Source organism: Papio anubis, chromosome 1 (assembly GCF_008728515.1).
Source record: "Papio anubis isolate 15944 chromosome 1, Panubis1.0, whole genome shotgun sequence".
NCBI lineage: Eukaryota > Metazoa > Chordata > Mammalia > Primates > Cercopithecidae > Papio > Papio anubis.
Genome location: NC_044976.1, coordinates 140935675 through 140948717, shown reverse-complemented (window position 1 = coordinate 140948717; position 13043 = coordinate 140935675). Strand labels below are relative to the sequence as shown.

The following is a 13043-nucleotide window of genomic DNA, read 5'->3' as shown; positions in this document are numbered from 1 at the left end:
GGCCTCCCAAGTAGCTGGGATTACAGGCATGCGCCACTATGCCTGGCTAATTTTTGTATTTTTAGTAGAGACAGGGTTTCACCATGTTGACCAGGCTGGTCTGAAAGTCCTGACCTCAGCTGACGTGTCTGCCTTGGCTTCCCAAAGTGTTGGGATTAACAATGCTGTTTAAGTCTTAACCTGGCCGTAGAGATAGGCAGTCATGAGGCCTCAGGAATGGCTTCTGCCCCTGGTGACTTATGGTCCCATGAACACCAGTGGTGGGACTGGGCAGTGACCAGAGACTCTGCCTGGAGTCATGGCCTGGACGTTGACCAGTGTATGACCAGGCAGTGTAAACAAGGAGCAGCCCTCTGTGGTGCACAGCACTTTAAAGGTAACAAACTGTTTCCATTTACATTGCACCTTGTAAATAATGGAGACCTCGGTTTAAGCTAAATAAAGTGTCTTGGGCTTCCTGCTCATTAGAATAGTCATGTTTCGTATTCATTTAAGGAGAAAGTGCACTAAGGAAGATTTTAAATGAGTTTTAATTTATTAATACCAACAGGAATACATATATGAAAAGTCATATATTAAAAAAATCGTAGAAGACCCATGTATGAAACACTATTTTCTTTCAGTCGGTTGAACTTGGTGTGCACATGAATCCATAGACTGCTTGCAATACCTCTTAGTGCCAGTAGGGGCCGCTAGTGACCTCGTTGAGTCTTCACACAGCCTGGAGGCGGGCTTCAGCAGCAGCAGCAGCAGCCGCAGCAGCAGGAGGAGGTGGTGCAGGGGGCGGTGAGAGTCTGCAGCAAAACCAGGCAGCTGTAGGAAAAGCCCTGGCAGGCCGGCCCGCCGAGAACCCCTTCTCCACTCCCATAGCTCTTCCCGCTTCTACTCCTAGACAGTGGAGTGGACCGCCACCTGTGAGCCGGTGACCACACCTGCACTTTGACAAAGCAACTCCCTCACCCCGACCTGTGCAGTTTAGGGAGGCTGTGCCGGGAGGGGCAGCCGCTCTTTATGGTCCTCTGCTCCTCATTACCTGGTGAGAGAGTGAGTGTGTATGTGTGTGGTTGGCAGGAAGGGATAGGTGAAAACTGTAAGTGGCTAGAAATTGGTGTAGATGACTATATTGTGAGGCCCCTCAGTTCTTCTCAGGCCGGCGGTTGTACTCAGGAGGATGTTGATGACCAGGCAGGGTTACATCCTGGGTGGGAAGAGTCCACCAGACTCTGAAGTCAGCCAGGCCTGGGCTCTGGCCCCAGCTGGATCCCTTAGATCTGTGATCTCAGGCAAGTCTGTTACTCCCCTGAGACTTAACTGTAAAATGGAGAAAAGACAAATTTGCACATAGGCAGTTTGTAAGGATTAAAAGAGATAACATGTGTAAAGTTCCTTATAGACTATCCATGTGTGGTGCACAGAACTCCAACTCTCAATTTCTCCCCAAGATAATGAGAGCCTGGACTCTAGACTACAGAGCTTGGCAGCCACGGAAATCCCAAGCCATACAAGCAGCTGATGTGTCGCCTGTTCCTGAAGAGGTCACCCTCTGACACATAGATCCCAGAATGTCGTGGGTGTCACATGCTGACAGAGGAGAGCCAGGCTAGGAGAGATGTCTGGTTTATCAGGTCCAAAGGCATTGCAGAAACCTGATTACAGAGAGAGGAAATTCTCTTGGCAAGGCAGGGAAGCCTGCATCAGCAGCTCGTCATTTTCATTCATTCATTCATTTGTTCATTCATTGTTCAACCAACATTTTTTTTTGAGTGGTTACAGCATATGTATGAGGCACTGTTCCAGGCCATGAGAATGCAACAGAGAACAGAGTGGACGCAATGCTGCCCACAGGATGTTTACAGTCTGGGGAAGGAACTGTGGGTCTCCAGAAGGAGGTTCTAGATTTGACTCTCTGTTTTCTCCTTTGCCGTTTCTGATTTGAAGAACAACATTAGAACCAAGTTGTTGCAGTCACTTTTTTTTAAGCAAGGCAGAATAAAATGAATGATTTATCTAAAAATGTTTTAAATATAAAAATGATGTAAAATTAGGGTTAGATTAAATAAAAAACTGAAGGTTAACTTCTTCCCAGCGGGGAAGGTAAGGGAATCTTGCCATGTGAGTCCCACACGTCTGCTCATGTGCCCTCTCCCTGCGACTTTTTTCATTTGCTACTGGACAAAAATATTCATATTTATACTGTCTCTGACAGAGGGTTTTACTCGTGAGCATACTAATCCAGCCAGCAAACAATGCTGGGTCACAGGCGACGTAGGAGGCCCAGCATTGGGCATGAGCAGTACAAGGGCATTAATCACAGTTCCTGTTCTCCAGGGACTCTGCCTTGTAGAGTCAAACTTGTGCCCTGACATTACAGGACAAGACATGTGAGTGTTGGAGGGGCAAAGAGAATTGAGGAGGGGAATTACTCGTGGCTGGGGGAACCTGGGCTTCCTTCCCGGGAGATGTGGTGTTTGAGTTGGGCCTTGAGGCAGGTATAATTGTAAAGCATGGGGACCTGGAAGAGGGGCATCCCACAGGAATCACAGAGGGCTCACCGAGTCAGTAAAATGCAGAGCAAGGTGAAATCCAGCAGAGAGCTGCAGAGGTGCAAGTAAGGAGCAGATGGCAACAGGTTTGAAAAAGCAGGCTGGGGCCAGGTAGAGCCCTACACACCAGGCTGAATAGTTGGAATGTTATTCTTTAGGCACTGGGGAGCCATGGAAGGTTTGCGAGCCTAGGAATGATAAGACCAGAATACAATTACAACAGTGATATAGTGCAGTGTCAACAATGAATTGAAAACAGGTAGAGAACGAGGAAGAAAGATTGGTTAAGAAGTTATTACGATAATCTGAGCATGCTGGAAGTAAGATCGTGATGGTAGGAATGAGGAAAAGCAAGCCAAGTCAAATAATGTTGTACAGGAAGAACCTTGGGACTGGTCAGCTGTGGACAGGCTGTGGGAAGGGAGGACAGTGGTGTAAAGGATGGGCTCCCAGCCCAAGTGACGACTAGGATAGTGGTTCAGGTGACAGACATGGAGGAGACAGGAGGAAAGACGCCTAGGGCAAAGAAAGATGATAAAGCATGTTTAGACACATTGAGTATCTAATTTTTTTTTTGTTTTTTGAGATGGAGTTTCACTCTGTCGCCCAGGTTGGAGCACAGTGGCACAATCTCAGCTCACTGCAAGCTCCACCTCCTGGGTGCATGGCATTCTCCTGCCTCAGCCTCCCGAGTAGCTGGGATCACAGGCGCCTGCCACCACACCGGGCTAATTTTTTGTAGTTTTAGTAGAGACGGGGTTTCACTGTGTTAGCCAGGATCTCCTGACCTTGTGATCTGCCCGCCTCAGCCTCCCAAAGTGCTGGGCGTGAGCCACTGCGCCCGGCCTAGTATCTAATGTCTTGATGCTGAAAGGGGGAACATGAATGTAGAGAAAAGATGTGGGGATGTGGCCATTGCTTATGCTTCTGTAGTTGTTTGCTGGGCAGGCTGTTCACTGCCCTATTCCAGGAGGCGTTGTTCTGTTGAGCTTTGACGAGATGGTGCCCTCTCAAGCTGTGCATGTGGAGGCCCTGTGTGGGATGGAAGCCACGTTCTGGTTGAGCTCTTGCGTCCGCTTGGCTGTGACTCATCATGATCTTTTCCTATTGCAGTTATCGCCAGTGTGACCCTTCAGAACGAAAGTTATATGGAAAATCACCACTCTTTGGGCAGTATTTTGTGCTGGAAAACCCAGGGACCATCAAAGTGGGAGACCCTGTGTACCTGCTGGGCCAGTAATGGGAACTGTATGTCCTGGAATATTAGATGCCTTTAAAAAATGTTCTCAAAAATGACAACACTTGAAGCATGGTGTTTCAGAACTGAGACCTCAACATTTTCTTTAAATTTGTGATTTTCACATTTTTCTTCTTTTGGACTTCTCGTGTCTCAATGCTTCAATGTCCCAGTGCACAAAGCAAAGAAATATAGTCTTGATAACTTAGTAGGCTTTCAGTAAGACACTTAGGTGACAAGACAGGATTCTGAAAACTCCCTGTTTAACTGATTATGGAATAGTTCTTTCTCCTGCGTTGCCATTTATCTACCAACAGTGCAGACTTCCATCCTGTCACTACCACTCATTAGGGAAAGAGAAGAAGAGAAAGAGGAAGAGTGGGTAGGCCAGAAGAATGTCCTAGAATGTGTTATTACCCTTGTGCATGAGGTATGCAATGAAAATTAAATAGCTCCCCAAATATGGCTGGAATGTCACTTCCCTTTTCTTCTTAAGCCCCGGGCTAGCTTTTGAAATGGCATAAAGACTGAGGTGACCTTCAGGAAGCACTTCAGATATTAATTTTCCATAGATCTGGATCTGGCCCCGCTGCTTCTCAGACAGCATTGGATTTCCTAAAGCTGCTCAGGAGGGTGGTTGTGTAGTCACGGAGGACCCCTGGATCCTTGCCATTCCCCTCAGCTAATGACTGAGTGCTCCTTCTCCAGTTCTGGGTGAAAAAGTTCTGAAGTCTGTGGAGGAGAAGAAAAGTGATTCAGTGATTTCAAATGGATACTGAAAACCTTTAAAGGGGGAAAAGGAAAGCATATGTCAGTTGTTTAAAACCCAATATCTACTTTTTTAACTGATTGCATAACTCTAAGATCTGATGAAGTATATTTTTTATTGCCATTTTGTCCTTTGATTGTATTGGGAAGTTGACTGAACTTGAAAAATGTTTTTAAAACTGTGAGTAAATGGAAGCTACTTTGACTAGTTTCAGATCTTACTAACTTCTTGGCACAAAGTTAGACTGTGAAAGCTTACTGAGGCTGGGCACAGGGACTCATGCCTATAATCCCAGCACTTTGGAAGTCCAAGGTGAGAGGATGGCTTGAGCCCAGGAGTTTGAGACCAGCCCAGACAATATAATGGGACCTTGTCTCTACAAAAAAATTTTTAAAATGCACTGGGTGTGGTGGCGCATGCCTATGGTCCTGGCTATGGCTACTTGGGAGGATGAGGCAGAAGGATTGGTTGAGCCCAGGAGCGGGAGGTTGAGGCTGCAGTGAGCTATGATTGCACCACTACACTCCAGCCTGAGTGACAGAGTGAGACCCTATCTCTAAGAAAGAAAAAGGCGGAAAAAAAAGAAAACTGACTGAGGTGAATGGGCAAAGCCAATACTTCTGATGCCTGACCACAGCTACGTCTTCTGCATAATGGAGCTGCTCACCCATAGCCTCCCAGGCAAGCACCCACCTTTGAAGGACTATCAAGTCAACATGCTTTTTACCAAAAGCAGTGCATTTTTCACTTTGATTTTATAAAAGAGGTCAGTAATTGCTGAAATCTAGCTGAGGTCTGAAGTAAAGTTCTGAGCAAAGAGGTGCATGTGCTTGTTTTCCAGTTGGAGAGTTATTACAATTTGTTTTGTGTATGCTTGGCATGAGGTGAATAATTACATCATTTATCCAGAGAACCTGAGCCATCACCTTCCCCAACAAGTCCAGTTGATGTTGAGACAGATTGAGACAAAGCAAAGTGTTCAGCAAGTAGCATTACTAATGGGACCGGGGAACCCGTGGGAGAGTGAGTGTACACAGGATTTAGGAAACCATGTGAATATTGGCTCTCTGGGAATAGCCAATAGGTAGAGAGCAATCAGAAACCCAAGGTCAGGTTTGGTGGCTCTTCCTAGGTATTTATAATTAGTGGCAAGTGAAAGCCTTAGTCCTGAATTTCTAATCACTTGTAAGAACTAACAGCCATTTCTCCGCGGCTGATCAGTGCCAAAGGCCATACTTCAGGCAGTAACCATCATTCTCCATGGACAGGCTCTTGGGGTAGCTAGCTCTGCAGGGCAGCTCCCACATGGAAGGGAGCACCCCGAAATCCACAGGAGGCAGACCTGTCCTTCTGTGCCTCACAGTGTGAGGAAGATTCGTGTTTGAAGAGAGAAGTTCCAGTGACCTCTAGAATCTCAGAGTAGTTGCCAAGCTTTCTGTCAGTGAGATTTAAAGGCCATTTACTTGTGTTTATTTTATATTTAATGAGTTGGTTAATGCCAGAGACAAAGCTGATGTCCCATTTATTTTGGATACTGAGCATTTGCACACTATTCCACTTGAAATGTAGGATCAGGAATGTAGGCCATCCCAGACTTTCACATCTTACAATAGTGAATGACAGACGTTTGTGGTCAGGCCAAAATATTCACCCTCGGTAGGCGTCTTCTCTGTGTGGCAACTTATGCTGCAGCCGCAATAAAGAATCACAGACTCGGAGCTGGAGGTCTTGAAAAGGACAATGTGGGCCAGGCTCGAGAGGGGCTACCTAAAGGCTTGCTTTTGTGACTCTTCTGCAGAAAATGTTAGAAACTTGCAACCAAAAGACCAGAGCAGCAACTGATACACACGAAGGCAGAAAGAAATTGGTGGGGGGCTTATGGAATTTAGGCAGTTGTCCTACAGGGAGAAATACTCATCCTCTCCTTCTCCCGTTACTGATAACAGGGCAGGGTGAAGAGATGAGCTTGTGGAGGTCTGCCAATTTGGTAAGAGTGCATGGGGGAGGTTAGGTAAATTAGATTAGCCAAATGAGACTTTGGAAAACCATTTGTGAGGCTGTCACTAACAGTGATGGCAGGCTGAAACTCCAGGCAAGTGCTCCCAGCATTCTGAGAGTGTATCAAATTAAACCAACCCATGATGGTGGAGAACAGATACATTAAAGTTCCTTGAAAGTGACAGAGTAGCTCTCAGACCAGACCTTGTTTGTGGGTATAATCGGAGTGTTGCTACCACACCCTAACACTTCATTTCCCAGTGTTTTATTGGTCCATGGAATTCTGAAAGTTTGCCTTTAGGGATGCTCCTAAAAACAATTTCATGGGTCAATAAGTTTGGAAAGTCCTTTGTGCCTCCCTTCTCTTCAGAGGCAGAAGGCTCTGGAGAGACCTTCGTGAAGGCATCTGTGTTTAATGCTGCCCTTCCCGAAAGTCTGGTTTTGACTGTCTTTTGAGAAATGATCCTCTGATCTCTAGGCAGAATGCCAGCAAGCCAAGGAGTCCCAATTAGCAGGAGGGGTGCACTCATGGGAAGACTGAAGGAGTTAAAAGTTTCTGCCATGTGAAGGAGTTCTCTCTTGGGACACTGCCCCTTGTCCTCTCCCTTGTCCCTCTTGCTGGGGTAAAAGGATGGAACTGGGACTTGATAGGTTAAAGGAGGTGTGGAAAAGTGTCTTAGACCAGCTCTCCTGTTGTAGGCCTTGGGGGAAGTACTCTCTTTCTTTGGGTTCATTTTCTAAACGTGCATTTTTGGATGGATAGGGTGGATCAGGGTGAAGGAAAGGAACCCAGACTCTCTCTAATCTTGCTCTTACAGCAATACCTGTGATGTAAATTACAACAATACCTGTGATGAAAGTGCTCCAGGTTGCTTCATTCACAGGGAGGGGTGCCCTGTTTCTCTTCTGCTAGCTTCTCTCCCTTCCCTTCCCTTCCCTTCCCTTCCCTTCCCTTCCCTTCCCTTCCCTTCCCTTCCCTTCCCTTCCCTCCTCCCCTCCCTCCCCTCCCCTCCCTCCCCTCCCTCCCCTCCCCTCCCCTCCCCTCAACAATGTCTCACTCTGTTGCCAGGCTGGAGTGCAGTGGTGCGATCTCAGCTCACCGCAGCCTCCGCCTCCCAGGTTCAAGCAATTCTCCTGCCTCAGCCTCCCAAGTAGCTGGTGTGTCCAGAGTTGGTTCCTCTGGTGGGTTCTTGGTCTCGCTGATTTCAAGAATGAAGCTGTGGACCTTCGCAGTGAGTGTTACAACTCTTAAAGGTGCCATGGACCCAAAATGAGCAGCAGCAAGATTTATTGTGAAGAGCGAAAGAACAAAGTTTCCACAGCATGGAAGGGGACCCAAATGGGTTGCCACTGCTGGCTGGGGTGGCCACCTTTTATTCCCTTATTTGTCCTGCTGATTGCTGCATTTTACAGAGCGCTGATTGGTCCATTTTACAGAGTGCTGATTGTTCCATTTTACAGAGTGCTGATTGGTGCATTTACAATCCTCTAGCTAGACGGAAAAGTTTTCCAAGTCCCCACTCGACCCAGGAAGTCCAGCTGGCTTCACCTCTCACTGGGACTATAGGTGCACACCACCACACCTAGCTAATTTTTGTATTTTTAGTAGAGACAGAGTTTCACCATGTTGTTCAGGATGGTCTCAATCTCTTGATCTCGTGATCTGCCTGCCTCGGCCTCCCAAAGTGCTGGGATTACAGGTGTGAGCCACCACACCTGGCCCTAGCTTTTCCTTTCTATTGCAACTCCTCTCAACTAGTGTTGCCTTCCACCATATAAAGCAGAATTACCTCAGGGGTCCTATGGCCCTGACTCTACCTATGTCTGCACAAAGCACTACTGTACTTTGCTATCTGCAAGAACAGAGATTGTTTGCTTCAACCACTTTCTCTGAATGGATAAATGAATTATGCTGATATCTAAAGTTACCCAATTTCAAACAAGAGGAAGAATCTGGCTCAGTACCACAAATGTTCTTGGAATTGGGATAATAAAAAAGTCCCTTAGGCATCCCTTAGTCTGCTCTGACCACACTCTCTTCAAAGGAAGAGGCTTGGGCCACAGCTCTGACGATAACCCTGCTGTCCCTCCAAACACAGCTGAGGAATTGGGTGGTGGGGCACCTGCTCCCATGCGCTATAGCCTGGCTCAGAGAGAAGAATTGCCTTAATTATATTGTTATTCTTCCTGGACAGGCTGTAGATTGTGTAAAGTAACAAAAAGGACTGAGAAGTGACTTCCCATTCAGCCTCTTCCAAGGCCAGTTTTGATGGGCAGGTCAAGTTCACTCACATTTGACTATTTGTTGGCCAATCTAGTGCATTCACCCTTGCTGGTCCTCAGTCATCCCCTTTACCTTCAGAGAGCATTCTAGACTGCTCTTCCTCTTACCTTCCTTGTGAAACCCACAACCCCTAGTCCCTCCCCTTCCCTGGCATTTGTTATGCCTTCTACCAATCCCTGACCTGGTATTGGTCAGTCTCCAATCCTGGTGGATCCCTGTGAGAACTAAGTTAAGTCTAACCTCTGTCTCCCTCTTTAGAATTTACTGGGAGTACTGTAAATAAAGTCTTATTGTCATAATTGTTTCTGATTAACATTTTTACACCTAATAAAGTCTCAGAGAGATTGAATTTACTGGGTCTAGGGGAGGAGTACCTTCCACATGACCTGCCCAGCAATTAAAGCCGCTTGTTAGTCCGAGGCCCAGGACGGCCGAGGACAGCTGGAGAGCTCTTCGTTGCAGGCAGCTCTGGTTAACATCAACCAGGAAAGCTCTTTGTAAACACATGAATAATTGATCGTCCAGCGCTCACATAGCTACCGCGAATCTGAGCCCGTATGACTCATTTGCGAGCCATTCCTGTCGTCTGGATGCCATAACATTGGAGAAATGATGATCGTTTCTTGGAGGTTCTTCTGTGGCCAGAGTTGCCAAGACCAAGGCTGTAATGGTTTGTTATGATGACCTTTGTTATTCCATTAGGCTCAATTGCTTTAAAAAATGATGTGTGCATACTTTAGGAACGTTTTTACCCTTTATGTTGACCTGACATCATAGTTTATATTACAAAATGTATTAATGACAGAGGAGTGTTTTCATGTCCCAAGGACAAATTTTAACAACCATAATCTGCCCTTAGTCATCATAAATATAAATGTATTGGTCAAACAGATCTCGTTAATATGGCCAAGATAAATGCAAGTCTATATTTTAAGGCAGTTGAAGTCCTAGAGAATATATTTGGAGCTTTTTGTGGGGCTAAGAGATCTTGTACATGTGCTATCAAAAGGCTGAGAAAATTAACATGTTCCCCCCTCTGATTTTGCACTGGACAGATATAAACGTCTTGGGGATGTCAAGTAAGATTGTTCACATAGTTTCTGGACACCATTAATGCCTGATGGGGTGAATCTCAGTTCTTAAAGCCATATTCTTCTCATTATGCTCACAGGGCTTTTGAAAAGAGAACAAAATAAAGATTTCAAGTCTTAGCAATGTGCTGCCCAGCCAACATTTTTCTGAGTTATACTGTGTCTTAAATTTCTAATTATATCATTCTCCCCATTCCCCAATAGCTTGCTTCCTGTGGGACAAGCCCCCTTTCCACAGATGTGGGTCTGACATTTGCATCATTCCAGTTGGCAAGCCACATGTCGGCAGACAGTGTTCTGGGCATGATCTGGAGGACAGGATGAGTGCTTTGTTTTCTCTTTGTTATGCCATACTCAGCAGCTTTGGTCATTATTCGTGGTGTCCACATTTTAAGCTTCTTAGGGAGAAAATAAATCCTTATTGAAGAACTACTTTTTAATAGTGCTTTTATTTTGAACCATGAAAATGCATTTAAAGCAGCAATGTCTCAAATGCTACTGTCAGAGCAGACTGTTTACAGGAATGAGTTCATTTCCCCCAGATATGGTAAAAAAACAAACAAAACAAAAAAAATAGTGCCATAATTAGCCTCTCCAAGGATTATGGTCACCTGGCAATGAATGAAAAGCACTTCAATTAAAACCATTTACCCTTTTTCCCTTTGAAGAATCTTGTAAAGCAATTTTTCCTTCTGAATCTGCTGTCGTTTTTGACACCACCAAATATTGGGCTTTAGGAATGAGTTTTGCCTGGATAAATTATCTGGGACTGGGTTATTTTCTAAATTTGTGCTGTGATCATCTCCTGTGTTGTTTGAACTTCTTGAGCAGTTTAAAAAGTGAGGTACATGCACCCATGTTCATAGCAGCATTATTTACAATAGCAAAAAAAAAAAAAAAAAAAAAAAAAAAAAATAGAAACAGCCCAGGTCCACTGAGAGATGAATGGATAAACAAAGTGTAGCCTATACATACAATGGAATATTATTCAGCCTTGAAAAGGAGCAAAATTCTGACACATGCTATAACATGGATGAACCCTGAGGACATTACGCTAAGTGAAATAAGCTAGTCATATAAAGACAAATACTATATGATTCCACTAATATAAGGTACCTAGAGCAGTCACACTGTTCTAGATATAAAATAGAAACAAAAAGTAGAATGCTAGTTGCCAGTGGATGGGGGAATGGAGAATAAGGAGTAGTTGTTTCATGGATACAGAGATTCAGTTTTGCAAGATGAAAAGAGTTCCAGAGATTGGTTGCAAAACAAAGTGAATGTGCTTAATACTCCTGAGCTGTACACTTAAAAAAAAATGGTTATGGTGGCCAAGGCAAGAGGATCACTTGAGGTCAGGAGTTCAAGACCAGCCTGGGCAACATAGGGAGACCCTATGTCTACAAAAAATGAAAGTATTAGCCAGGCATGGTGGTGCATGCCTTTAGCCCTAGCTACTTGGAAGGCTGAGGTGGGTGAATAGCTTGAGCCAAGGAGTTCACGGGTTACAGTGAGCTATGATCACACCACTGCACTCCAGCCTGGGTGGTAGAGTGAGGCCCTTTCTTGAAAAGAATAAAAAAAGAAGTTATGGTGGTACATTTTATGTTATGTATATTTTACCACAATTAAAAAATAATTTAAAAGAGTGCAACACTTCAGAGACTTGCAGTTGCATTAATCCCAACTGTAAAGTCCCTTCCTGGAAAGTCATACTAGGCTACTGCTGCTGAAAGAACACCAACCCCACGTAGCCCATTCAGAATGCTTCTTGCTGACACCAAAAAGAATAAGAAATTGCAATGTAATGTTTTTGAACTTGAGAGGTAATTTAACTTCAGATTTTTAATTTCTCATTTTGCCTTCTTTGGCTCTTAACTTGGAATTTAATTTTGTACTACAGACTCCTTGGTAATTTGGTGTTGAGGGGGTTTATGTTCAGATCTAGAGCATCTTATTGTCATTTTATTGTTGAGGTACCTTTGTGATATAGCTTGACTTTGCTGCACAGTCTGATAGGTTCTGTTGGTCAGTATGATGTCTAGACATAGTTTGCGATGGAAAATAGAAAAGGATCGACAATTTTTATCTTGACTACAGAAAGGCCTTGAAGAACATAATGTACTGTACTGGCCCATCTCAGAACCTTATGGGGCAAAAATAGTACCTTTCTAGAAAGATCTACATGCAAGTGACACTGGAGATGGGGGTAGGAGTTGATTCCCTCTCTGAAGATTCTATCCCTATTTTATATATATATATATGACTGGGCATAATGTGTAAGCACAATGGGCTCAAAGAACAAAAAGTTGAGGAATCTGGGGATACAGATAACTTAGCTATAACAAATGTGTTATAATCACACTTATCCCTAATATATCCCAATGAAGAGACATTCCTTAGTCTTGGCCCCTCTCTGCCCCCTCACACTCTCTTGTTTCGGGGAGATCTGATTGGTAAATTTGGAAGTAGTGAGTTTGAGCTCTGCTCTTTCTCCTTCTCTTTTCTACTTGGGCTCTTGCTGCCTTCAAGGTTCTAGGACCCTGGACCCTTTAGTCCAAGTGATGATTTTGATAGAAAAGACCCTTCCCTAGTTGGGAGATGCCTGTAGTTCTCCAGTTTTGCCTAAGGCTGGGGAGATAAATTCAGTATTGGGATTCAGTATTATTGATAAAACGTGGGCTGGAGGATGCAGTTTAGGAATACAAAAGCAATGGAATTTTTATCAGAAATAAAGCAGATATTTTGATCTCAAAACAAAACAAAATAAAACTAAAACCCACAAACAAAACCCAATAGGACCATATTCTAAGTGTACCTTGCATTTGTAAAGTGCCATGACCTGCAGTGCACCTTCATCTACTCTACATGATTAGATCTTACTGATGACCCAGTGAGATAGGATGGATGTGAAAGTCTTTTGTAAGCTCCTTACGTATCATCACTCTCCTTCTGAATGCATAACGCAAGTCACTGAGCTTTGGGGAGGTTAAGTAACTTGTCCACATTACAGGTGATGGGCTTGAATTAGAACTCAAGGCTCTTGCCTTCTGGCAATGCTACAAAATAAGTTGGCAAGAATGAATTCAAAGAGTGGTAGTACCTTCATCCGGAAACTAGT

General features: G+C 44.5%; 1 protein-coding gene across 3 annotated transcripts in view; it reads left to right on the top strand.

The window, feature by feature from the left end:
* Positions 1 to 13043, top strand: part of MTARC1 (mitochondrial amidoxime reducing component 1) — a 59013-nt gene that overhangs the window by 22859 nt on the left and 23111 nt on the right. For 2 of the 3 annotated variants that reach the window (XM_003893087.3, XM_009187033.2), the window contains exon 7: positions 3657 to 4756. The exons of the other annotated variant lie outside the window; for it this stretch is intronic. In XM_003893087.3, the coding sequence (XP_003893136.2) occupies positions 3657 to 3783 (127 nt within the window). In that variant the 3' untranslated portion in view covers positions 3784 to 4756. Of the gene's footprint in view, positions 1 to 3656; positions 4757 to 13043 lie in introns of those variants that run through there. 3 annotated transcript variants of the gene reach the window in all.